A 26,792-nucleotide genomic window follows, 5' to 3' on the forward strand; every position below is an offset into this window, starting at 1 on the left:
TTTGGAGATGTTTTAATGAACACAGTAATGTAAAACCATTACATTTGTATTTATTCTAATACTAGTGTTTTACTGAGATTTACTTACTGCCCAGAAAATGAACTTTAAATTAATAATTCCACAGGAAATTTACTATAGTACAGTTTGCACTGTACTGTAGTGCATAGCCAAATCTAATGTCAGCAATTGTAACTTGAAAAAAAAAATTAAATCTGTGAGAAGCTTAATGCCAGTGACAGTTTATGCCAGTCAATGTAGAAATATTAAATTGTTATAACACACTGGTTCATAGCCAATTAGATGGCTAATTACTCTTTAATAGTCTTGTAAATTGAAGATTAGGATTATACATTTCTGTATATACAGTACAGTAATGTTAGTAAGTTTGGCTGCTTTGGGAAAAGTGGAAACTGATTATTATTTAGGTATTACTAAATAATTACTAAATTACTAAATTACAAAAGGTATTTAGTAATTATTATAAAAATGTACATTCATGTTGCCCAATTTGGCCCCCTTGATGTCTTGATGTACACGGGGCTGCTATCAGCATTTGTGTGTGCAGGGATATTTCTGATGCTCTAAAGAGAGATAAAGGTGTAATTTGTTCAGCTGGTTCTTGCCAAAGGTTTATTCCTTCCAGTGAACTTTGACCACTTTTACAGAACAGGTCATGTTTCCCTCAGAACTCTACCACCAGCACTGAGGCCACTCGCCCTGATCCTTTCCCAACATTAAAGTCTTTTGGAAGATCTTGGAGTGTTTTGTAATATTTCAAAGTGGACAAAAGAAAAAAATATATCCTGCACTGAGGAAAGATCATCATGGAGAATCGAGTTCAGGGAGTTGGCCGGTGTAAGTTTGCCTTTTGGTTCGCTGTGTTCCATGATATTCTTGGCCTCCTCATCCTCTTGTCTGGTGTGTTTTGGAACATCTTCTTCCATGATTTTTTGGTCTATGCTGGATCTTTGATCATCTTCCTGAGCCTGATCTGGTGGGTGTTCTGGTACAGTGGTAACATTGAGGTTCCTCCTGCAGAACTGGAGGATGACATTGCGCAGTATAAAAAGAGCAAAGGGATCTCTGGAGTTGTGCGCAAAGTTTCTAATCGTATTTCAAACGGACTGAGGAATTCCTTCAGGAAGAGCGGGAGGTCCGGCAGGCAGGTGTGGAACTCTCGGCCAAACGGCACCAGTGGCTCAGTCTCTGCAGAGTGGCCTTCTATCTCCATGGTCTCCTATATCAACCCACCACCAGTGGACCCATCCAACAGCATGAACAGAGAATCATTATCAATATGACCTAGAGGTAACTTTAAGAAACAAATTTTAAATCAATATACTGTTTAAAAGAAAGGTTTTGTATTGTTTCTGGCCTGGTTTCCTGCTTTTCCGTTAAAAAAGGTAAATAACTTTCAAGACTGGGTACACTGTTACATTTTTATGCTGTTTTAAGGCCTGATTTTCAGTCTGGTTGAGTCTGTGCTGGATTTTTACCTTAATTTTAGCCCTGTCTCTCACTGGCTGAGCTTGTACTAAAGTGTACCCCAGTTTAAAAAAAAAATCTATGCTAGATTTTACAACAATTGTTGTAAAGTGTAGGTTTCCAATCTAGCTGAGTCTGTACTAGATTTTATTCTGATTTTGGCCCCAATTCCCAGTCTGCCTGAGTCTGTGGTGGGGTTGTACCATGATTTTAGCTTTTATTTGAACAAAATCATCAGTTTGCCTGAGTCTGGCATGATTTTCCCCCTGATTTTCAGTCTGTTTTGGTTGGTTCTAGTTCTTTTATAATTGGCTACAATTTTATGACACAGTTTACTTTGTTACTGGTATCTGGATTGTGTTCTTTTAAGATTGTATCGACATGCGTTTACACATGGTAGTCAAATGCATCTCCGTTTAATTTTGTTTGTTGAAAGACCACCTCTTCAGACCACCTCCTCAAGATGTTTGAATTTGAATCTGTGTTATGTGTGTTTTCGGTGTGTTTACCCTGGAAATTTTATGTGGTTTGGTCTTGTTCGGATTTAATCCTCAGTTGTAAATGGGGTCTTTGGGGGGGAGTTGTGTACCCAAAGCTTTAGATGTGGAAGACCTTTACATTCACATTCAGATCCTTCTTTAAAAAAAAAAAACATTTTATTGAGCATTTGGTTGTTTATGGTTATGTCTAAAATGTAACTGGCTTCATGATAAATAGCTATTGTCTTACTGGAGAGTGAACCATTTAAAAGAACCATTTAAGGCACCTTCATTTTTAAGATACAGCATGTACATAAGTATTGTATTTATCATGTTTATTTCACTCATCATGTCATTTGTAACCATGTTAATTATTACCAGCCTTCACACTGAGGTTGCATCTGACCGACTGAGAGAATCAAACAAAACTTATCTTTTACAACATTCTTTGCAGACTTTGCACTACAGTGAGTGGAGTGTGCTGATTGGTTGAAATCCTTGGTCATGTTTCCACAGCAAAGGACAACTTTACCTGCGCTCCATCAAGAAAGCACTTAACCGGAATGATGTTGATACGCTTTGAATCTCCTGCTGATTTGATCAGAACTGCTTTATTCTTGCATATTTATAATATTTTGTAAATGGTCTGTGTAATATGTAATGTACTGTATATTGTGCATATTTACAATATGATAATGTATACCAGTGATTGTAATTTCAATTCAACATATGCTGTATGTCATGTAGCATTATTTACTGTTTTCTTCTGACAAACTCAATACCTTGTATGTTGTTCTATACACCGGCTTGTGTTCTCCTTTTTAAAGTTCTGTTACCCTGTAGAGCAGGGGTGTAAAACTCCAATTACATAAATGAACCATATTAAAAAAATACAAAACTGGGGGCCAGAGGATGTGTATGTTTTTATTTTATTTTTAAATAACATTTTGCTGTATGATCTGTCCATCTGACCATTGTTTATTAAATTATGCCAAATAACTACACAGGCAAAGTGTATCAAGTTGAAATTAAGCAAAATGTTAAGTTAAAAATATTTCAAATATTTACACTGCTAATGTTTGAAGAGTTCAGAAATCAATCTTTGGTGGAATTACCCTGATTTTTAATCACAGTTTTCATGCACATTGGCATGTTGTTCTCCACCAGTCTTACACACTGCTTTTGGGTGACCTTATTCCACTCCCTACTGAAAACCTATGGAATGTAATCAAGAAGAAGATAGATGACCAGAAGCCATCAAACAAAGCTGAACTGCTTGAAGCCAGGAGTGGCGTAAGATCACCCAAAAGCAGTGTGAAAGACTGGTGGAGAGCATTTCGAGACACATGAAAGCTGTGATTAAAAATCTTGGTTATTCTACCAAATATTGATTCTAAACTCTTCCTTAGTTAAAACTTTAATATTGTTGTTTCTAAATGAGTATAAACTTAGTTTCTTTGAATTTTTGAAAGCAAATAAGATTTTCTGCAAATAGATGCTCTAAATTACAATATTTTTATTTGGAATTTGGGATAAATGTTGTCAGTAGTTTATAGAATAAAACAACAATGTTTATTTTACTCAAACATATACCTATAAATAGTTAAATCAGAGAAACTGATTATTTTAAAGTGGTCTAATATTTTTTTCCAGAGCTGTATATATAATGCATATATATGATATTTGATATTAATATTTAAATTTGTATTTTTATTTAATGTTTTAATTCATTCTTGAGATTACTTTCTGAGGAAAATAGAGGGGTCTGAAAAGCAGTTAAATTGGCAACACTTTGTTTCAACAACAACTACTGTTTTTTTTTAGGCACATGCTATTTGCACCCGGGTGTATGCAGCAGTGTGTGCTATTTGCACCCGGGTGTATGCAGCAGTGTGTGCTATTTGCACCCGGGTGTACATAGCAGTGTGTGCTATTTGCACCCGGGTGTACATAGCAGTGTGTGCTATTTGCACCCGGGTGCAAATAGCACACACTGCTGCATACACCCGGGTGCAAATAGCACACACTGCTGCATACACCCGGGTGCAAATAGCATGTGCCACACAGCAAGGCTATTTTCACCCCTTAATTAAAAAAAAAGAAAGAGAACTCATCTGCGCATGTCTACCAATGAATGCGAGGGAGCGAAAAGGCGCAAATTCACAGATGTTGTTTCAGTAAAAGGTTTATTTCCTTTATTCATGACTGGAATTTACTGTATTTATGTTCGTTTGGTAGCAAAAACTAAAATGCGGTGGAAAGCCTCCGTGTCGCGCCGCGCGCTCTCCCTGCACAGAGGAATCTCGCAGCGCAGAGCCGAAAGCTGTAACACTAGAACATTAATATTAAGCAGGTTAGAAACGTAGATAACTGACGGTGATCATGCATGATCTGTTATGAGATCCTGAGATCACCGTCATTTATCTACGTTTCTAACTGACGGTATGTGCTCTTTTCCCTCCGTTCCCTGCGCTGCAGGCCAAGCAGTTACAATTAAAATCAAAATACTGCGGCTTTAATCTCGTAATATTACGACTTTAATCTCGTTATATTAGACTTTATTCTCTAATTAAGAGTTGCCCTAAAACGCCACCGCAGAAGGCATGAACATCGCCGGAGACTGTGTTTATCCTGCCTGTGCATGCATGAACTAGAAATAAGAGTTGGCTTAATCGTTCGCTGGAATAAAAGAAATCGTTCGCACGAATTAGAGAAATTGTTGGCATGAACTGCTACATCGTTCGCTCGATTTAATTATTTTTTTTTACCCACGGCCCCTCCCGGGCTCTGTACTAGCCAGCAATAAGCTAGCTAGCTAGCTAAATTAATCAGAATAAGCAACAAAATACAAAACTTTTTACTTAATAACTAAGATAAGGTTAGATACAAGTTACCTAACTGCCTCAAACTTTAATTCAATCAAATAACTTAAACTGAGATCCACCAAAACACTAGCTTAGCTTATTCGTTTTCAGTCAACAGTGTTCGATAGATAATAATTCTCACACTCTGTCTTAAATATTTATCTTAAAATGTAGAGTTAAATTGAGTGATGGGCCTTTTGTACATAAATAATAACCAAATTCTGCTTACCATTTCCTATGGTCTCCGTTTCCCCATCTGTGAATTTGCGCCTTTTCGCTCCCTCGCATTCATTGGTAGACATGCGCAGATGAGTTCTCTTTCTTTTTTTTTTAATTAAGGGGTGAAAATAGCCTTGCTGTGTGGCACGTGCTATTTGCACCCGGGTGCAAATAGACACTCCGTTTTTTTTATTATTGTTACATTGCAGTGGATACTGGGAATTTTTATGAATAAACTCAATATTAATAGAATACCTAAATAATTTTACGACTCCACTGGCCTTGTGTTTGCCACATGGGCTGTTGAGTTAGTTAGTGAGTTTTAACCATGATCTTTTAGGGTATTAGTTATCCATGTTTGATCCATTTCAAATTTACCTTCCCTGATTAAACTAACTACTGCTTTTAGATGTCATTATTTGGCTGAAGGAGATATCATGGACTAATGTAAGAGTATTTTCACACCTGTAGTTGGTAAGAAGTATATGGTTAAGAGTGAGCAAAAGGAATTCAGAACAGTGTGACACTGTAAAATAAATGTTTGAGAGGACCCTGATCATTTCTGTATGCTAATGTTGATTGTGTTCTAATTATGTGAGTGCTGTGTTGACTATGGCAGTTTATTTCTAAATGAAAATGTAATAATATTTATATTAAAATATACAGTTTTATTTGGGTATTAAAGAATCACAGTGAAGCTATCTGGTACCTCTTTTATTGTCTATTGTAAGTATATCAAATCCTTATAGTATTAGAATGTATTATGCTATTGGAAAGCATTACTTGCTGACTGTACAAATCCTTCTGAGATATACCAATTATTTTGTCCACGGTAGTGAACATACTGTATCAGTCAAGATATTGTAGATTAATGTTCAAGACATGAAAACAATTAAAGGACACATATAAAATTATATTAAAAAATATTGTTGGAGTTGCTAATCAAGGAACTCCTTCAAGAGGCTGAAAAAAAATTCCAGGAGACTCTACCTCATGAAGACACTGATATTAAAATACCAAGAGTGCAGATCTGTCCTCAAAGCTTAGTTGTGCTCCTGTACAGATTTAATATCTTCAATATTAAAATTACAATAAAAAAAATCATAAAAAGAAAGAAAACACATTAGATAAGAAGAGGTGTGCCCAAACTTTTGATTGGTACTTTAACCTACTAGTAAAACTCTGTATGCACTCTGTTTCAACTGTACAGTCAAAAGGACATCCTGGGATTTCCAACTAGGCCCACTTGTGGGGGTGTGGCCAACAGAGCACAGATACTTTCTTTTCAAATCGCAAGGGGGGAGGGATGTGATATATTTTTAGATATTTTGCTGGTGTTGCTAATAATCAATTTGTTTCTTTAAAATGAGATTTTCCAGTTTTGTAAGATATTAGTATACATTTTTTTTACCATTTCCAACCACAGATTTCCTTGGAAAATCAGGAAAAGACTTGAAAATTAATACAACCCCTACATTTTGAGACCAAGCAATATAGCCACAGTTCGCTACAAGGGACGTAAAGCTCTGAAAAAAAAGAGACCACCCTAAATGTAGATGCATTTATTTTCAGAAAATGAGAAATGGCTGAAATAACAAAAAAGATGCAGAGCTTTCTGACCTTTTCAGAAGTTCATATTCATAAAGTTTTGAGAGTTCAGAAATTAATATTTGGTGGAATAACCCTGGTTTTTAATCACAGTTTTCATGCATCTTGGCATGTTCTCATCCACCATTCTTACACACTGCTTTTGGATAACTTTATGCCACTCCTGGTGCAAAAATTCAAGCAGTTCAGCTTGGTTTGATGGCTTGTGATCATCCATCTACCTCTTGATTATATTCCAGAGGTTTTTAATTTGGTAAAATTTAAGAAAATCATAATTTTTAAGTGGTCTCTTATTTTTTTTCCAGAGAATATGAATATTAAAATATTTTTTTCGGGATCTCAGGAGTAAAGTGTAAAGTATCAGTAAGCTAACAATACGTCAGTATCTCTCGTGCTTTGAATCATCATGAGAGTGCAAAGAAGAAGAACAGCAGAAAAGAGGAGAAGAGTAATCATGAGACTTTACTTGAACATCTCTCAGGTTAAAAAAAAACTGAACTTTAGGATGAGTTTGTTCAACTGTACAGGGACTTCCCCTTCCTCAGCGATTATTTACATACTGCAAATATAAATACTGTTTTCTCGAGATTAGGATCGATTCACAGCCCTCGCTGAAAGATGATCCTCTACTTATGGCTTTTCCTTTATATCGCTGCCATAGCTGAGGGCAAATGTGAACCCAATTTCTATCCTGATAAACTTATGGAGAACTGTCAGCACTGCTCCAAGAGATGCAACTCTCCTCCACCCGACTGCACCACGTATTGTAGGCCTTCCTCCTGTAAGTACGCCTGTTCGTGCGCTGATAAATGATTTAGTAGCTATAGGCTTTGTGATGCTGTGACAGGTTAATGTTTATGATGGCCTTATTGCATGTAATGGACCATATGATATAAAATCATTAGCAGAGTAAAAATGTAACCCTCCAATTATCTTTGAGGTAATTTAATTGATCCTATTGAGTGTTTAACACAGTTTAATTTTGTGTTTAACGTCTAATATCTTTTTTTCTAAATTATAGAGGCCAAACAGGTAAATAAAATTAGGATGGAATAATGATCTGATGCTTAAACTTTGCTAACAGGTTTAATAATTATAATATTTTTTGGAGGTGTATATTTTGGGGTCAAACTGACTTAAGGATTATAGAATGTAAGTAAATTCTGAGGATAACAGAAGGTGGCAAGTTTTGTGGTTTGGGGAATGATTAGGCCTTAACATGGGGCATATATTACCAGTCAAAAGTTTGGACACACCTTCTCATTCAATGTTTTTCTTCATTTCCTTATTTGATGTATTTGCTAATAGTAAATACATTTAAACAATTAAGTGACACATATGGAATTATGTAGTAAACAAAAAAGTGTTTATCCTCCACAATCCCCTGATCTTAACCCAACTGATATGGGTGAGCTGGACCACAGTTTGGAGGAACCTCCAGGACCTCCTTTAAGAGGATGAGAAAACTATTCCAGGTGACTCTACCTCATGAAGACATTGAGATTAAAATACCAAGAGTGTGCAGATCTGTCCTTAAAGCTAAATGTGCTACATAGAAGAATCTTAAGCATAAAACATATTCTGGTTTGTTTAACACAAAATAATTCTGCATATGTTTCTGTATAGCTTTAATATAGTCTTCAATATTAATTTTACAATATAAAAAATCATAAAAAGAAAGAAAAACACACATTGAATGAGAAGAAGTGTGTCCAAACTTTTGACTGGTACTGTATATTGGTGTTAAAACCTTTTTTTATTATACTGTTTAGTGTGACAGATGTCCTATTACATAATGTAGTATCAGAAGTATACCACTAAGTGTTATGTGAAACCAGTGCATGTGACAATTATGCAAAAATCAAGAGAGGACAGATATGGCTGAACACTACAGAAATGCAGCAGAGTTTCAGTCAGTTGTGACTAATAAACATCTCTCCTATAATCAATGGTCACATTAATTAATAGGACAGAAATTGTGAATGTGTGAATAAATGTGTGTTTGTGTGTCTTATACAGCTGGGAAGAAAGAAGCTGGAGAAAACCAGAATGCACGTATAATCCTCATAGTGCTTATTGTGTTTCTCGGCACTTGTTTGGCGCTGATGGGAATCCTGACGGTCATTCGTAGGAAGGCCTGTAAGCACGTCCTCATAGCTAAAGGTATAGAGAGTGTTAAAGAGTAACGGTTTATTTTACCTTGAGTGTATTGACAAATATCTTTCAATAATGATTACTTATCTTAGTATCTATAATTACATAATTATTGTGTGAAACCTTGTATTTTATAGGCATTAACCAATACTCACATTATATTTGATCATTTTTACTCACAGTGTATTTTACACGCATTTATATAAAAGATTAACCAATAATCACAATATATCCTTTACACATATAGTAAAACATTGTTTGATATGGCATGTGACTAACACAGACTTTATTATATGACAGATTAACCCACATTAACATATAACATATGAGATGTAGCTCAGGCTTGAAGTATTTTGTTTTACTGCATGACCCTAACTAACGGTCATCAATTCGACTGGTACGGGGCTAATTTGCTACAAAAAGGCTATTAGATCAAAGCAGCCTTTTGGTCAGTGAGTGCCTCCCTAAAAAACCTCTACTTCAAAGCGGGGGGTGACGCACACACACAGATAGTGCCATGAGGTTCCATTCTGGAAGAATACAGTCAAGGTCAAACACTAGTGGTCCAGTCAGACACGTGAAACTTCAGTATTAACACGTGCATGCTAACATGAGATGATTTTAACAACGCCTCATCAACAGGCTTACGTCATTTTGGGTATAAAACATGGAGTCAGATCAGAGGGGGTCAGAACTCTTACTTAGACGGCTGTAACACTGTCTTATATGTATTGGTTCTCCTGAATATTCAGTACTTTGTAATAAATACTTGGTTTGCTTTCAGCTTCACTCCACCTGTCTGACTCTCTCTATCAAACGAACACGCAGGGGAAGTTGTACCCCGGACGAGAGGTGGGGGTAGCCCACCTTTCATTTTCTTTTCTACAACAGTGTTCTACACACCCTTTACTGTAGTGTGTTTTCAGTCTTGGTTGCAGACCATAATTTTATATTTAATATGGGTATTTTGTTAATAATATTGGACAAAATTATTTTTTTCAAAATATGTAATATATCACAGTGGTATACTAATAATGTGTAATATGCTTTTTCTAACAAGGAAAATATTTATTTCCTTTCTATTTTCTTCCAAAAATCTTCTGTAGATCTGTTGAAAATTGTTGTATGATATATACAGCTCTGAAAAAAATAAGAGGACACTTAAAAATTATGTTTCTTTGATTTTACCAAATTGAAAACCTCTGGAATATAATCAAGAGAATACTGGATGTTCACAGCCATCAAACCAAGCTGAACTGCTTGAACTTTTGCACCAGGAGTGGCATAAAGTTATCCAAAAGCAGTGTGTAAGACTGGTGGAGGAGAACATGCCAAGATGCATGAAAAATGTGATTAAAAACCAGGGTTATTCCACCAAATATTTAATTCTGAACTCTTAAAACTTTATAAATATGAACTTGTTTTCTTTGCATTGGTTGAGATTTGAAAGCTCTGCATCTTTTTTGTTATTTCAGCCATTTCTCATTTTCTGCAAATAAATGCTCTATATAACAATATTTTTATATATTTTATAAATGTATATTTTATAATATATATATAGGTACATTTTCAAACATATCCCTATAAATAGCAAAATCAGAGAAACTGATTAAGAAACTGAAGTGGTCTTTACATTTTTTCCAGAGCTGTATATAATTTACACAGTTTTAAATAAATCTAAATAATTTGTCACAGCATTAAAAGTTTTTTTGTTAAAAAAATAAAATCATACCAAAAAAATGAAAAAATGCATGTAAATACCATAAAAAGTAACAAGAATTTCAAATTTCACAAACACACACACACACACACATTTTCTGATATAATGATGGAAATATGAAGTGGACATGCTCTCCATAAACCGGGTGTGGTGTCACCTCTAGAGACAGCTAGTAACACACACACACACACACACACACACACACACACAAATCCAAAATATACGTATCCATATGTTATGCGTAAATGTGTTCCTCCCTTATAGTATACTTACATTTTGTGTGTGTGTGTGTGTTTTGATTTTGTGGCATGTGTAATTATAATTTCATCACATTGTTCCCAAATGCATACAGTCTTATAAAATGATTTGGGCATCTCTATGCTGTTAACCTTAAAAATGTACACAAGTTCACACCCTGTTATAAGGCATCATTACTGTTTATTTCCTCAGGTATAACTTAAAATAATTCCAACATGTTTCACTGGACCAGGGTGTCAACTTTCTTTCTTTGCAAAAGACTGTCTAATTTCATTTCCTAGCATTGGCTATCTGCACACGTTATGTAACTGGTGTTCATAATGATTTATTATTATCCTATTATCTCTCACCAGCAGCTCAAGAACGAGACTCTTCTGAAAGTGAGAGAGGCTCTGATACGACTGAGCAGTCCGAGGACGTGGATGGATCAGCAGCAGCAGCGAATACAGCAGTGAATGTAGAAGAGGAAATGAGCTCAACTCACTACAACACCAACCTGCCTCTGCCCTCCACTGAGGAGGGCACCACTGTGCTGGTCACTACGAAGACAGTGCAGACGTATAACTGCAGTACGCAGTACACACGGGGGGTGACACTAGGTGTGTGGACAACTGCTGCTGTATGAGAGCAGGACGAATCACACACTGACAATATTCTGTTTTTTCTTTAAAACATTCAACAAACAAGACAGCTGCATCACTTATTTACCAAGTGATAGTTTTTGGTCAAATTGGTCAGTTTCAGTAGGCACATGAAACAGCCTGTCAAATGTATATTTAACTGCATTGTTAGATGTGGTGAACATACTGTACAATGAAAACAGAGGGGACGTCAGCTTATGCTAGATTCTATTTAAACTCTGATGTCAAAATTAGTTTTTAGTTAGAAGTAGGAATTCTGTACAGTTTATTATCATTAATATTATCACTGTGTCTTATTTAAGCAGTCATTGTACCTACTGCAAGTCTTCATAATGTAATAAAGTATTATGTGCTAGCAATTGGTATTAATAACAATGTAATGTTTTACTAACAGTAAAATGATGACATTGATCATACATGATCATACACTGTATTGTGTTGTGAAACTGAGAATGTATCATTTATGAAACGTACAGCACTATTTCATCATTTTTAAAACCTTTTTAGCATAGCTTTCTTATGTAGGGAGTTTTTCCTTGCCACTGTTGGCTCAATCACTGTGGTGCTTACTCATAAGAGGCTTGGGCCCATATCTTTGTAAAGCTGCCTTGTAACATATATGCTATTTAAATACAATTTAATTTGAATATGTAGTCTCTGACTAAAATGGAAGGAAGCTGCCTTGCTTTCCCATTATTCAGTACCTTACAAAGCTACAGAGTCCGGGAGGGGCCATGGATAAAAAAATATATTAAATTGAGTGAAAGATGTAGCAGTTCTTGCTCACATTTTCTTTAAATCGTGTGAACGATTTTCAATGTGTGCTTACGTTTTCATAAATTCAAGCAAATTATTACACAATTTGTCCTCAATCAGTAAAAGAAATCTTTTACAATTTGATGTGCAACATGGTTTAAAATTTTTCCAATGTTAAAAGTGAGTTTTAATTTACTATACCTTTGCAAGAAGTTAATGTACATCCTTTTTTTAACCTGTCTTTCTTTTTAAATAAAAGACCTTGTACACCTCTAGTGCACAAAATGGGTCAAAAATGACCCACATTCATTTTCTATGTAACTCTATGTATGAGTGTTTCTTTGATATACCTTATTCAGTATTTAAGGAATTCTTTTATTATCTTGTTTTCGATCATCTAACATTCTTATTTAATTTTTTTCATTCTTTTTTTCTTTTAAAATAAAAGCCCTTTTGTATCACTACACCTCTAATGCCAACATGGGTCAAAAATGACCTACATTCATTTTCTGTGTAACACCATGTATGGCTGAGGGTTTCTTTTCTTACTTTATGAAGAAACTTTTGTATTTCTACATCAAGTTTACACACACAGGTCAGACATTTCACAGCTCAGCACAGCTTCAGTCTCACAACTCAAAACAATGTAGGTTTGAGCGCGTTTTCTCACACACAGCGTCCTTCGAAACGATCTGAGACGTTTCAGTGTTTGTTGGTGGTGAACGTCCCTTTTTGTAGGTAACGGTAACAGTGAGCAGACAAACACTGTAGAATTTATACTAGGCATTTCCTTTATGTTTAAATATATATATGGGATAAACAATAATACTAACTAAAAAACGGTATTAAAGTTATTTAAATACAGTGAGGTCGCTTTAATGATATATAAAACGAGTGGTCGGTTTGGTCACATGACCACAGTAGCGCTGCGTCATGTGACTGAAACAAAATGAAATGCTGTGCAGGGCTGAGGGCTGGCTAGCGTCCTCCCGTCAGCACAGGGCCGCTTAACTCAGCCTGGGAGGTGAAATAACGGCGGACAGCCTTTACAGGATGGTGGTAAATGTGCTGCACGCTGTTTGTGCTAACGCGGGGGGTGAAATTTGTAGTTAAAGGTGTTTTCAGTGTGTGGACAGGCCTCTGTTTACAGCTAACCAGCTAGCCTAGCTAACCCGGGTTACTTAGTTACCCAGCTCGCGCGCCTTCCTCCTCTTCCCTGAACAGCAGTCAGTGAAACACAGCGGGCTTAATGAGGAATTATTACAGCAGCCTCTGCTGTTAAACATGTAAAATATCCTGTTGGGAAGCACAGCTCAGAGCCTGAGTGCAGAAACTGGCGGACCTGAGGAGGGAAGCCTGTATTCATGCCGTTTAATAAAGGGAACAGCTTCATCTTCTGCAGTGGTTTGACAGGATGAACGGTGAGTTGTTCATGACTGGGGGTGCTTTTATACACCGAACAGAGGCGCCTGTTTTTTTTTTCACTAGCTAAGCAAATAAGCCCCGTTGCCACATCCGTGCCAACTCACTATTCCTTAGCCAGCTAGGTAAACTAACCTAGGTTATGGTTCCTAGTTTTAATTTTGGTTTTGACCACAGGTTAGCTGAATGCTGTCTCAGTATTTATAAGTGCCCCCTGTGAGTATTACACATGTTCTATAGGCTGCAGATTGATTGCAGGCTGATTTAAAGTGAAATAAACTGGCAAAATGAGGAAATGTACTTTACTTTCACTTTGGGTTTGAGCGAATCTGATATCCTCCTTGACCGACTGACTGAGTACCAGCATACACCCGCATGCTAGGTTTTGTTTCTGTGTGTTTTCTTAAAAACACTGCAGAAACAGCCACATTTTACAGTTTAAGATTAAGGCCAAACACAGCCCTTAAATCTATAAAACCAAGTGTATCATATCTGTAGCTACATATTAGATTTTTTGATAGCCTCTGCAACACCGGTGTGTTCATTCACTTAGTGACGATTAGTGTTTTTTTATTGATTTAGGGTGCCCGTTATTTTATTAACAGAGGCTAAAACAGCACTGATTTTATATCAGCGGTAGAACAGTAGTTTACTGCTGCACTTTCAGTGATATATTTTGTGAAAATTGAAAATTGTTAATAAATTTGCAGTCTAATTATAGAAATAAATGTAATAAAAAGTGTGAAAATAGCTATGAATATTTTTCAGGGCTGCTACTGGGGCTGCAAATTGCCCCCCTTGGTACTATGCCAGTTAATATATAATATTAAGTAATATATAGTGTATGCAGTAATTGTCATAAAAATGTGAAAATAACATTACATTGAACATTGTGAGGGTTAATGCTGATTTAACAAAATAATGAAATGAGTATCAAGGTCAGTGGGGAGACTCCTATCGTGGAACCAAAAAATACAAAAGACAAAAAAAAACCTTAAATTATATATAGCCTGACAGGCAAAAAATAAACACATAATTAAGGACGCACAGCCAATAGCTAGATTTGGACAATATTTCAAACTGATACTTGTTGATGTTTTTATTGAATGTTGGAATAGGACCAGGTGACACTGGCTGCATTACTACATCTGGCACTGACCAAAAAAAATATAAAAACGTATTTCTCAGGAGCTGCCTTTTATTCTATTGTCTACACACACAGAGTTGGTTGATGTAAAAATGTAAGGCAGGGTGTGTAGTGTCTGTAAATTATAAATGTGTATATTGGTATTGTTAGATACGTACATGTGTGATATCTGCTTTGGCCCATAATTCCAACATTAGTGCCTTCCAACACATAATAATGAATTACATGAATAATAAAGTTACACTCACAAGAAAAATAATAATTATGGATGAATTTACTTTTTGTAAGGTGTTAAATGCCAAATGTAAATCTCAAAAATGTTTAAGGGGTTAAACGTTTTTGTGTTCTGTACGCTGTAGTTTTTCTGTACATTACAGATGTATAAAATATTAGGTTCACTTTTATAGCCAACAACAAATCATCACTTTAGGACAAAACTGCCAGATTTACATTGTCTAAAATACAAAAATGGAGATATAAAGTTTTTGTCTGACAGTAAACTTTGTAAAATGCATTCATGTTTTTTCTTCTTTTTTTTTTAAACACTGTATCAAAGTTTACCAATTACCTACACACCTATCACAGTACGATATCTCTCATTAGTTTATTTTTTACCATGTGATGTGTAATTACCACAGATGTACTTCACACCGAGAATACCAGCTGCATGTAAATGAGCAGGAATTAAGGCACATGAGGAAATGCTTTTTGTTTTTTGAGAAGAAAATATTTTGGGTTTAATCCATTGTCTTTGTCTCTTTCAGGGACACAGCAAAATGATGTGAAAAGACAACACTTGCTAGAGAGACTGCTGGATGCAGTTAAACAGGTGCAAATCATTTTATTTTATTTTCTCTCAGATATTGCACAAATTTTAAACTATTATAACTCTGCAATGATCATATGATCATATCAGGGATTTGATGTTTCCTATATTTGTGAATGTGTGTAGATATCAGAGGAACTAATGATTTTCTAAAATGTTTAATAAAAATATTGTGTATTTAAAAATGATTTGCAGTGCCAAATCCGCTTTGGTGGAAGAAAGGAGATTGCTTCAGACTCTGATAGCAGGTAAGATGAGACTTTGCTCCTTTATTTATTTCATAATTTGGGCTTTTGTATCCTAATACAGTTCTGATATTGTTTTTGATATATGTTGTATGTATGTTTTTATATGGTATGGTATAGCCATAACTAAAAAAAGACATGCGCGTAACCCACTTCCACCCCACAACATCACCATATCTCTGCTTGAGAGATTTTAGTCCTGAAACAGGTGTCGGTGTCGATCTACTGACGTTTTCACACCAATAATTTGTTTGCTCTGGTCAAAATAAAATTAAACAAGTCTGTAAACCTTTAGAGTTTTTCCTTCATTTGGTCTCTATACTGGGGAAACAATCAAGTGCACTGAAATACATCACAGCAACCCATGTGTGAATGTTCTCTCCGATGACTGTGGTAAGAATAAGTAAGTAAAACAGAAAATATTTAACTTAGTTTAACTCAATGATAAAGATTTTAGTTGTTAATAGCTGTGATAGCTCAAACTTGAGGAGTACATCTGATAGTTGGGTCAGTTTGAGGTCAGGACATGTTCTGACTGGACTGAGACCACTTCCTCCCAAGGGTCTTAGTGTAGTTGTTTTTGTTGTAAAATCCGGAAGACATCTTTGGAGATGTCTACCCACAGATCTTGCAAAATAAAGCAAAAAACAAAAATTAAAAAAATAGAAAGATGCTTATGTTGAGTTGCATTTCTCATGGCTTAGCCAACCACAGGTCAGCATAACTGGCCTAATTCCTAATCTCTGGTTGGTAAGAATTTCCCTCTCTCTAAGTGCATTTAGCTCTTAAACAGAGTTGCTTTAGTGATTGTCTAAAAACATTTAGTTAGCTGGCATCTGCTGCTGGGCTTTATAGGTTTGTTTTAATTTGTTTGGTAAAATGCCTAATACTAAAGGATGCAACAGAAAAGCACAGAACAAAACATAAAGCTGTTTAATTTATACATAGATACACACTCACACACACACACACACAGTTTTCGCATCCCAATGATTTTAAATATTCCTAAAGTTTCTGTTACTGTACGAGTAGCCTCACTGTCTTTCTTTCTCTCTCTACAAATATACACATACATGCACACCTGGACTTTCTGAACATGAGACAGTGATGTTGAAAATGCAAATGTTTCTGAGATAAAGTGCACTCAAACAGTCTGTTTTCTTTTTGTTGTTTGTTGATGCAAAATATTTAATAGTTTATATTATTAAATGTAAGTTGTTATTACAAGTTATACAGAACATCGACTGTGTCTAAAAATACATTTTATTTATGCTAAGGTGAACACAAGTGGCAACATTTCATGAAAACCTTGAAAAACCTTTTCCACCAGAAATGATTTTTTTTTTTGTTTTAACTTCAGCTGTTAAATATGTATAACTGTAGTAACATGTCACAAGCCACTGTTACTGTTTTCTAATAGACTTATACATATATTCAACTGTGCCCAGTTTCTATCTATCAAATATTTTCTTTAAAAAAAAGAAGGGATGAAGCAAAGTTTTAACTTCTGGCAGAAACAGAAAACAAATTCATTGGTCATTTGGCGATTTTTAATCGTTATATTTGATTATTATTTTTTGCCCGTACATAAAATATGTTGTTTTAGGAGAAAGCCACAAACCTATATATAAAGTCCCAGTCATGATAAAAAACATAAAAATATAAAAATATAAATGCTAAGATATACTGTGTAACTGACATAATTGTAAAAAAGTAAAACATATTATTAGCCATAGTGCCAATTAATTCCCCTCCAGAATACATCCAGGATTTTCTGCTAATATGAACCTGATACTGATACCTAATTTCAGTTTGACCCCATCTTTAATTTGTGAATCATCACATGCAAATACTAACAAAACCCCACAGCAGTATTGTTATTTCTCACTTTTTTAGAAATGAATAATATGAAAAGAGCTTTGAGTGCAGTGTTCCTGTTATAGCAGCTTTAAATGGAGTTTTTTGCTTCATTGCATTTAGGTGTAGGCTTCTTTTGTCAGCAGGGTAACCATTACGCATCTGTTCCTGTGAGTACTGACTCCCACGTGTGTGTGTGTGTGTGTGTGGGTGTGTTTCTCCACAGAGTCATATGCCTGTGTGCCCAGTTTGAGGCAGTGTTTCAGCATGGCCTGAGGAAGAGCCGGGGCCTGGCTCTCACCGCTGCCGCCATAAAGCAGGCTGCGGGTTTCACCAGCAAAGCAGAAGCAGGTAAAGCAAAACAGAGGAACGTGGAAACGTTGAACTAAAAGCCATGACTTATTCAGAAGGCACATTTTGCACATTTTCACAGATACTCCAATCTTAGTTAGTTAACTTATTTAGTGTAGCACTGTTGCTATAATGGTGATATAGTGTGTAAACTGTTAAAAAAACAAATAACTCAACATGGATTGAGACAAGTGTGTACTGGAGTCCTTAGATTTTTTTGCTGTTAATGTTTGGCTGTAAGACAAATCGCAATCGCACGCAACATACTCTTAACCACCTTGAGTCCTGTAGCGACCTGTAGTCCTGTCGTTTACCTGATCTCCATGTTTTTGGGCTGTTGGGAGAGCCAATGCAGACACTGGGAAAACATGGAAACTGCACCCAGATAGAGACTTGAAACCCAGACCATAGTAATGCTAGGATAGTGATGCTAGGATGGTGTTTACTAGAGCTGAGAGGTGATAAAAAATTAACCAGTCAATTAACTACCCTGTGCCCTGTGATTAATTCATCAAGATTAATAACATTTAAACACATACAAACACATACAAAAGTATTTTAAACAGTACAATTAAATTGAATTTTAGCTTAGAAGAAAATGAATGAATGCATAACTGAAAGACTTAAAAGCTCCCTGTAATGAACCTCAGTCAGTAACTGCTGTAAATACTGTATATCTCTTACAAGACCATTTTTTTTATAGCTTCACCTTTATAAAATTGCAAAACAATTACAGAAGATGGACATGCATGCCAGAGGTTATTTTCAGGAGAGAAAAAAGGGACTACCCTATATTACATTTTTAGCATTTATAGCTGAAATATTTTTTTCTCTATAATAATAAAATATACCTGCCCTGCTTAAAATGCTTAAAAAATGAGATGCAAATATTAACAGAATTCGGATATTTTACCATATTAAAAAGTTTAAAAAAGTAAGTTTACTAGTTCAAGTCCAAATAAATTATAATAGTCCAAATAAAATAAAGAAAATAGATGTACTTTATTAGTATTTTATCATTTAGACTTACTGGCGATGCTGACTGTTTTTAATGGCTGATGTTTGATGACTGATGAAGGGCACTTTGCTGGTTAAATTAGTAGGCATATATCTAAATTTTACTTTTATTCCTTGATTCTGTGATTCCGTCCGTGTTTTTTGCTTTGCGGAAATCATAGGGCCCTACTAGGAGAATCACAAGGCCAACTACAAGGCCATCATGCTGGCCAAAAAAAATGTAAAGAAGATTTGAAATTAAACATGTCTTGGCTGATTAATATATTTGAGATAAAAGCATGTAAGCATATAAAAATGTGTAAATCAGAGATTTTCTGCTCAACACATGGCTTTAAGCTTCACATGCTCTCTGATCATATTCACTGAGAGCCTTCCATGTAGAAGCCTGTTCTAGAAACATGCATTTGAAGAAACTTTGGTGAAAGTTGGCTTTAATAAACAGCTAGCGTAATCAGTTTGTCTTACTTTCCGCTCCTGGGAGGCAGAGCCTCGGAGGTGTCCTTAGTAACAGAGAGTAGCTACAGTGCTGTGGGCTGTCCATAGAGGAAACAGATGCTTCAGAGGGCCCATACAGGGAAAGCAGGTGCCGAGACTGTTTCTGAAACCAGATGGTTATGCAACAAACGCCGCAAAAATGGCCAGAAAAGAGAAACAGACTGTCTCTGAGGTTCAGTCCCAACACCTGCTGCGGTTTTGAGGTTTTAAAAAGCAACAGCAGGACTAAGAACGATACCACTTATCAATGCACAAGAGTTCAGAGTGATTAAGAGTTTTGCTGCAAGGAAAATTTTGTTGACATCCTCGTTTGGCTGTCTTACAGTTGGTGAGCAAAACTAGTGTCATCAGAAAAACGTGCTTCAGAGATGTCTCAGGCTTTTTAATCTTTTTTTCTTTATAAAAAAGATTTTAAAAGATACATATAAAAGATAAAGTTAAAATGAGAGATCTTAGCTCAGTTGTTGGCTATTGCATTGCTATTGAAATACTGCAGATATATTAAAGGAATAATAGGCTTTTATGACACATTATCGCTGTTCATGGTCTCTTGTAAAGCTGCTTTCTAGTTGTTTTTGCTTAAAGAGGCACATTAAATCCCCTGGGTCTCTCACAAAGTGAAGTTTTGCACATTTCTCAGGGTCTTTTTTTTTGTTGCCTTTTTTTTAAAATCGGGCCCCCTATTTTCCTTGTTATCATGCCTCTGAAACTGAAAGCATCTCTATCTCGGATCTTTTTTTTTGTTGCAAAGTTACTGTATAAAAATAATCATAAGCCCTCAGATGACCTTTAATGTAGAGTTTTGTGTATTTGGCACAATAGGAAACAGAAAAAAACTACTACTATCATACAAATAATCACAAGAGATCATGGATGGATTTTTTTTTCTGATCTTCAGTGTTAACATTTGTAAACAATTACGGTGTAACATTTGTAGTCAAGCTAAATATAACACATTTTTTGTAATTTGGCATAACCAGCCATGGAAAAAGTTTTTCATGTTATTTCATCACCCTAATAATATTTTCATTTACTTTAGAACAATCAACTGTGTGAAATGCAGGAAAAGATGAAAGGGGAGAAAAGATAAAAGGGGAGCAAATAAAAAAAAAAAACTAGAATGCAAACAAATATATACAGCTCTGGAAAAAAATAAGAGACCATTTAGTTTCTGAATCAGTTTCTCTGATTTTGCTATTTATAGGTTTTTGTTTGAGGAAAAAATATATATTCTATAAACTACAGATGACATTTTTCTTTCAAATGGTCATTTAGAGCATTTATTTGCAGAAAATGAGAAATAGCTGAAATAACAAAAAAAAGATGCAGAGTTTTCAGACCTCAAATAATGCAAGTTCATACTCATAAAGTTTTAAGAGTTCAGAAATCAGTATTTGGTGGGATAACCCTGTTTTTTAATCACAGTTTTCATACATCTTGGCATGTTCTCCTCCACCAGTCTTACACACTGCTTTTGGATAACTTTATGCCACTCCTGGTGCAAAAATCCATGCAGTTCAGCTTGGTTTGATGGGTTGTGATCATCCATCTTCTTGATTATATTCCAGAGGTTTTAAAATTTAAAAACAAAAAGAGAAACTCATAATTTTTAAGTGGTCTCTTATTTTCAGAGCTGTATATATACCAAATAAATATATATGTTTATCCATATATACATGTATATCCAAACAAAATTATTAACATTTGCATATTTACCTTTTTTTTAAATCTTGTGTTTGATTAATATGTCTTTTATTGTAGTGTTTAAATTAGATGTGTCCAAATTGAGTGTGAATCAGTGACTCTGATGGGTTCTGTTTGTGTCTAAAGAGAGATTCTCTGTTAACAGTTTTTTTCCAGTTTTAGATGTTAAATTTATTTATTTTTTCCAGTTCATTCTGTTTTTTTTGTCCCGTTTTCTGTTGTTGTATTAGTAGTTGATGTATCTCCTAGTAGGCAGAGTGATGATGTTGGGTGGTTATGGATGGATAGGGCAGGAGAAAGGAGGGAGAAAACTTTTTGCCAGCTATTTTAATAATCAGCAAAAAAAAAAAAAAACTCATGTAATTTTTTGGTATTTGAAACAATGAAGAACAGAAAACTAGTATCAATTGATTGAGATTTTTGTAATGAAGTCATTTTAACTTCATAGATCTTTATTAAGCTTCATCTAACCAGAGCTTAAACTCACACTTCAGACTGTGACAGTACAGCAATGTAGGGAAATTAACTGAACTGAGGTAAAAGTCACACTGATCAGATCAGATTGTGTTTAACACTTCTGCTACTGTGTGTTGCAGAATTGACCTTCTGGTTCTTCGTGAAGGAGCACCTGAACCGGCATGAACTGCAGCGTTTCTACTCTCTGAGGAACATCTGGTCTGAGCTGGGTCGCGGCCGGGCCTGGCTCCGCTGTGCCCTCAATGAACACTCCCTTGAGCGCTATCTCCACATGCTGCTGGCTGACCGCACCCGTCTCAGGTACCCCTCAGCTCAATACTTAAACATCATTTAGGTAGCTTGCAGTTAGACAAGCAGAAGAATAACCAAAGCAGAAACATGACAAAACCTCAGCACAGTTAAAACTGCTGTTAAATTGTAGTAATGGGGAAAAACAGAATGCGGTTTTACTGAAGTATGTATGATAAATACTGTTGAATGAGAAGCTGGACTACATTTTGAATAAAAAAAAGTTTTTAACCACCATGTGAAAATAATTTTATACAAATTTTAACGAAACTAATAACCCACATTGTTCATTGTTTTTACTAATAAGCACATAAAGTATAATGCATTGACTTTTTGTAACTTTTATTAAAAGTAGCAGTCTGTATTATTTTGTTGTTCATTCTAAACTGAGTGTGCTGGAACGACCTTCCCTGCTAAGCCTAATACTTAATATATTCATTCTAAAAACTAGGGTGTCGGGTCGCTTTTCGTGGGAGTTCTTCTGCCGACGTCACATGTCTTTACGTACTTACGCAACATGAGCAGCCTCTAAAAGAGGATCCGGCTTAGTTTTACTGAACCCAAACGGCTGGTGGAGCAATGGAGACTTCAGAGGGGGAACTCAGCTCAGTAACTCGTTCACTCATAATAAACCAAAGAAATGAAGGAGTGAAATTTCTGAGTGAGCACGCTCTCTCTCTCTCTTTCTCTGACTGAACATAGTCTAGTTACCACCCATTCTCAGCAGATAGGGCCCTAATCACCCAGTGCTAACATTTACAGATTTTATCAGCCTTAAAGCAACTGTGGAACCAAGACTTCCTTTCTTGTCATCTTAATATGCACACTATTTAACAATAAAGTCAAAGTCACAGTCACACAGAGGTTCACTTACTTTTTCTAGCCTGCACTGTGGATATTTACTTAATGTGCTCAGCCAAAAAAACATAAACAGTACAACTATTTGTTTAATATTTTAGCTAGTTTGTGTATAACTTTGACTTATTTTAAAAAGGATCAGACTGACAAAACAAAATACAGACATATTCAATGCACCTTGTTACTTTGTGTTCGAGCAGAGCAATTCTCAAACTGTGCTGAATAGCAGAAACTGTAGGAGCAAAGTTAAAGAGCCCTATCATACAACTACATAAGCCTGTTACTTATTAGCTACAGTACATTAGCCTTATACTGTAGGTCATGTGTGACGTTAAAGAAGCAAAACTGCTTTAGGGGGCAAGGTTAAATATTTGACTGAACCACATTTTTAACAACAAAATTAACCTAGTCATCATTCCATTCATGACTTCATTCCAGTACTATTTGCACTTTATAAGAATTAATGTCTGATTTGTGTCTTTAGTGCCTTGTATGAAGAGTGGGCCTTTGTTCTTGATGAGGAGAGGGCAAGTATGCTCCCTACTATGGCTGCAGGTCAGTGCTTTTGTTTACTAATATACAACTACAATGAAAGTGTGTTTACTAGGGATGCAGTGAAATCGAATTTTATGTCTGCTAAAGGCTGAATAACCGTTGTTATAAATTACCTAATGTTTTCCACCATTAAATTAAATTGCAAAGCCTAAATGTATTTTTTTCAATCTAAACTGAAAGCAGAAGGATTTCTGAGTGGAGAAGGGACAAAATATTGTGTTTAATGGTACCAGTGTGCTGGACGACCATCCCTGCTAAGCCTAATATATTTATTCTAAAAGCTGGGGTGTCTGGTCTCTTTTCATGGAAGTTCTTGATGTTTTCCACCATTAAATTAAATTACAAAGCCTAAATGTATTTTTTTTGTCTTATAAAATAAAAGCAATTACAAGCAAGTTTAAAATATTGATTGATAACACTACACATGGTAAATACACACTGTACCAACAAAGCAGAATATATTTACTCCAGCAGTGCTATTCTAATAATTCCTGTATTACCGCATTGCTATTTTAGTCACACATTTAGCAAGCAAGCAACCTCAGCAAGAATCACTTTTAAGCATATGTTGTGAAACGTAATTTAATAAAGCATCACAGCTGCAAGAATTCTGCATGAAGGAATGGGAAAAACTCTATCCCTGTAAATGTCAGAGATTGGGTAGATTTGTATAGGATATGTCTAATAGAGATTATTGTAGCAAAACTAGTAAATAACACCAATTAGGTCACAGGTCCTAACCAGGATTTTTTTTTTGATTATTACATTTACAAATTATGTTAAATATTAATTATATGAGCTATGTAGTATTAAGCCCAACCCTTGTGAAAATGAAGTGGACTTGAGAACATGCATGTAAAAGTATGTTTAATTAGGTAAAGAAAACTAAAAGTGCATTTTCAATGTAATATACCTTATAAAAATACACATTAAATATACTTTCTCTGTATTTTCATAAAAATTGATTTTCAAGCAAATATGCTTAAGATTTTATGTTGTATTGATAGAAAATATATATAGTAGCATTAAATACTGCTTAAAGTGCAAGTTAGTGTTATTTTTTTAGCAGTAGCATTAAGATGTACACAATACGTGCATCTATATGCAAAGTAGTACATTTACAATATACTTTAAGTGAATTAAAAAAGGTGTTTGAAAAACACATATTTAAATCAACTTAAGTTTTTAGAAGTTCAAGGAAAAAAGCACTCAAAATCACAGTTTAATGCTTTTATGTTGTGTTTAAATATAGCTTAATTGCAATTAAAATACACTTAAGTTGGCATAAGTTGTTCCAAAATAGTATGTTAGTATGTACTTAAGTACATAATTAATTTTCAATGGGATATATACTTTTAAAATATATATATTTTTTATCATTCCACCTCTAAATCAGACATTCTGCAGTTAAGATGTGCTGATAATGGGCTTCCAGGATTAAATATTAAAAGTTTATATTTGTGGTTTAATCTTTGGTCACTGCTGCTATTTTCTGAGGCACATGCTCTGTTCTGTTTGTGGAAACAGGCCTGAACTCCATCCTGTTCGCCATCAACATTGACAACACGGACCTGAATGGGCAGGTGCGCACAGGCTCAGCCGTGTCTCACCTGCTGAAAGAGGGCACACAGGGCATGAGCAGCTTGTGGAAGGAGTCGGCACAGGGTGTCAGCACTCTGCTGCGGGAGATCGGTACGGCCACAGCTGTGGTACCTGGCTTCAGCCCGCGATCAGACTGTCCCTCGGACCCTCTGCCTGTCCTGCCTCGCAGCACCTCTGCAGGTACGCAGAAGCAACACTAAAGACAGTAAAGAACACTCAGACAGATTGATTTAGATAAAAAACACTTAATTCTTTGAACCTTAAGCTGAAGCTTATTGTGTCCCTAGGTTTCCAACAGTTCACTAGTTCAAGCAATGATGCTACTGTTGATGTTACAGGTTTTTGTATTTAGCTTTAAATGGTTTTTCACAGCGGAATAGGCCATATTAGGACATCCTCAGACCTGCCAACATGTAGCTACGCAGTTTGCGTAATGGTTATGCAATTTGTCCTAATTCCATGCTCTGAAGTATGCATATTGCTTGTTCTTACACTACAATGCGTCGTCCCCCGTTTTTCTGTTGTCTGGGTGTTCACGGCTGCTCACGCTGTTGAGCTGGCCGGTTAGCAAACATGCTAATCCAGCAAGCTACCTGTCGATCCATCTGCTACTTTCATCCACTTAATTTTTCTCCAAACTGTCAAAACAACATTACTGTGCTGAAGAATCTCAGGTGCTCACTCACTCACTCACTCACTCACTCACTCACTCACTCACTCACTCACTCACTCACTCACTCACTCTGTCTCCCTCCTTGGCACAATCCCATTTCATCCTTTGGCCCTACCACTTACCCCTACCCCTTCTTTTCGAATGTAACCCTACCCCTTGGAACAGAATTACAAAGAAAAGGGGTGAAATCCTCCTCCTAGGATTTGGGACAAAACTTTAAGCACCCAATACGTCTTCAGGAGCGCTAAAGTTCAGTAACCTAGGTGCTGCTGGTTAACTAGTTAACTTTAGTGCTTTATTGTATTTCTTCAGGAAGGAGGTAGATGTTGCAGAAATTAATTATTACTGTCCATTTCTTAATTCCTCTGTGATGGGGACGTGAAATTAGCTTTGATTGTATTGAATTTTTCCGTATTCTTTTGTTATTTTATTTTTTCTTAAATGCTGCATCCCCTGCATCTGTTGTACCATTTAAGGTGGAATGGAAAAGTTACTGAGCCAAACTACTGGCAATCTTTTTTATGCTGCTTATGAAGAATTCAGCCATAAAACACTGAAAATACACATTAAACTATGATAATATAGTGCTAATCATCACTTATAACAAGAAACATACATTTGTCGATTTTTTTGGGCGCTTGTTCTGCCATCTTACCAGTGATTCTCATACCTCTCGATCTGTAGTGTGCATCTGAAAAATATCAGTATGAAAGGCTAACAAGCCCTATCCCTTCCCCCCTACCCCTCCAGCCTAACAAGAATTGAGACAAGTATGTGGTAGGGCAAGGGGTGAAATGGAATTGGGCCTTTGTCACTCTCACAAACACACACACACACACACACACACACACACACACACACACACATGTGGGTGCCTGCCACAGCTGGTGGAATGAGAGAATATGCAGCTAGTCTACTGTTCATTTTCTCTATTAAAGCTCTCAGTTAAACTCAGTAACTCAGCACATCACAATATTATTCTTTAAAAAGCATTAAAAGTACCCTTACATATTATAATACAGTGACAAATTGATTCCAATCTGCCAACCTAAACCACACTACACTATTATTATGTCCAAAAATACAGGGAA

At 35.8% G+C, this 26,792-nt stretch overlaps 3 protein-coding genes and 1 long non-coding RNA gene across 4 annotated transcripts in view; 3 read left to right on the forward strand and 1 right to left on the reverse strand.

Annotated features, from left to right (window-relative positions):
- Nucleotides 1–26,792, reverse strand: part of maff (v-maf avian musculoaponeurotic fibrosarcoma oncogene homolog F) — a 255,539-nt gene that overhangs the window by 51,120 nt on the left and 177,627 nt on the right. The window lies entirely within an intron of this gene.
- LOC103021631 (uncharacterized) lies at nucleotides 671–2,868 on the forward strand. Its single transcript, XR_002648641.2, has 2 exons — nucleotides 671–1,308; nucleotides 2,419–2,868. It is a non-coding gene; the product is annotated as an uncharacterized LOC103021631 (long non-coding RNA).
- On the forward strand, nucleotides 7,178–11,431 carry LOC111188876 (tumor necrosis factor receptor superfamily member 17). Its single transcript, XM_022662753.2, has 3 exons — nucleotides 7,178–7,436; nucleotides 8,675–8,818; nucleotides 11,141–11,431. Exons 1-3 carry the CDS (start codon nucleotides 7,274–7,276, stop codon nucleotides 11,410–11,412), a joined length of 579 nt encoding a protein of 192 aa, XP_022518474.2. The 5' UTR covers nucleotides 7,178–7,273; the 3' UTR covers nucleotides 11,413–11,431.
- snx29 (sorting nexin 29) overlaps nucleotides 13,121–26,792 on the forward strand; it is a 189,647-nt gene continuing 175,975 nt past the window's right edge. Inside the window, exons 1-7 of the mRNA XM_049464910.1 lie at nucleotides 13,121–13,605; nucleotides 15,518–15,582; nucleotides 15,775–15,827; nucleotides 17,908–18,032; nucleotides 21,845–22,025; nucleotides 23,356–23,426; nucleotides 24,954–25,208. Of these exons, the coding sequence (XP_049320867.1) occupies nucleotides 13,599–13,605; nucleotides 15,518–15,582; nucleotides 15,775–15,827; nucleotides 17,908–18,032; nucleotides 21,845–22,025; nucleotides 23,356–23,426; nucleotides 24,954–25,208 (757 nt within the window). The 5' untranslated portion in view covers nucleotides 13,121–13,598. The remainder of the gene's footprint in view (nucleotides 13,606–15,517; nucleotides 15,583–15,774; nucleotides 15,828–17,907; nucleotides 18,033–21,844; nucleotides 22,026–23,355; nucleotides 23,427–24,953; nucleotides 25,209–26,792) is intronic.

Source organism: Astyanax mexicanus, chromosome 15 (assembly GCF_023375975.1).
Source record: "Astyanax mexicanus isolate ESR-SI-001 chromosome 15, AstMex3_surface, whole genome shotgun sequence".
Classification (NCBI taxonomy): domain Eukaryota; kingdom Metazoa; phylum Chordata; class Actinopteri; order Characiformes; family Acestrorhamphidae; genus Astyanax; species Astyanax mexicanus.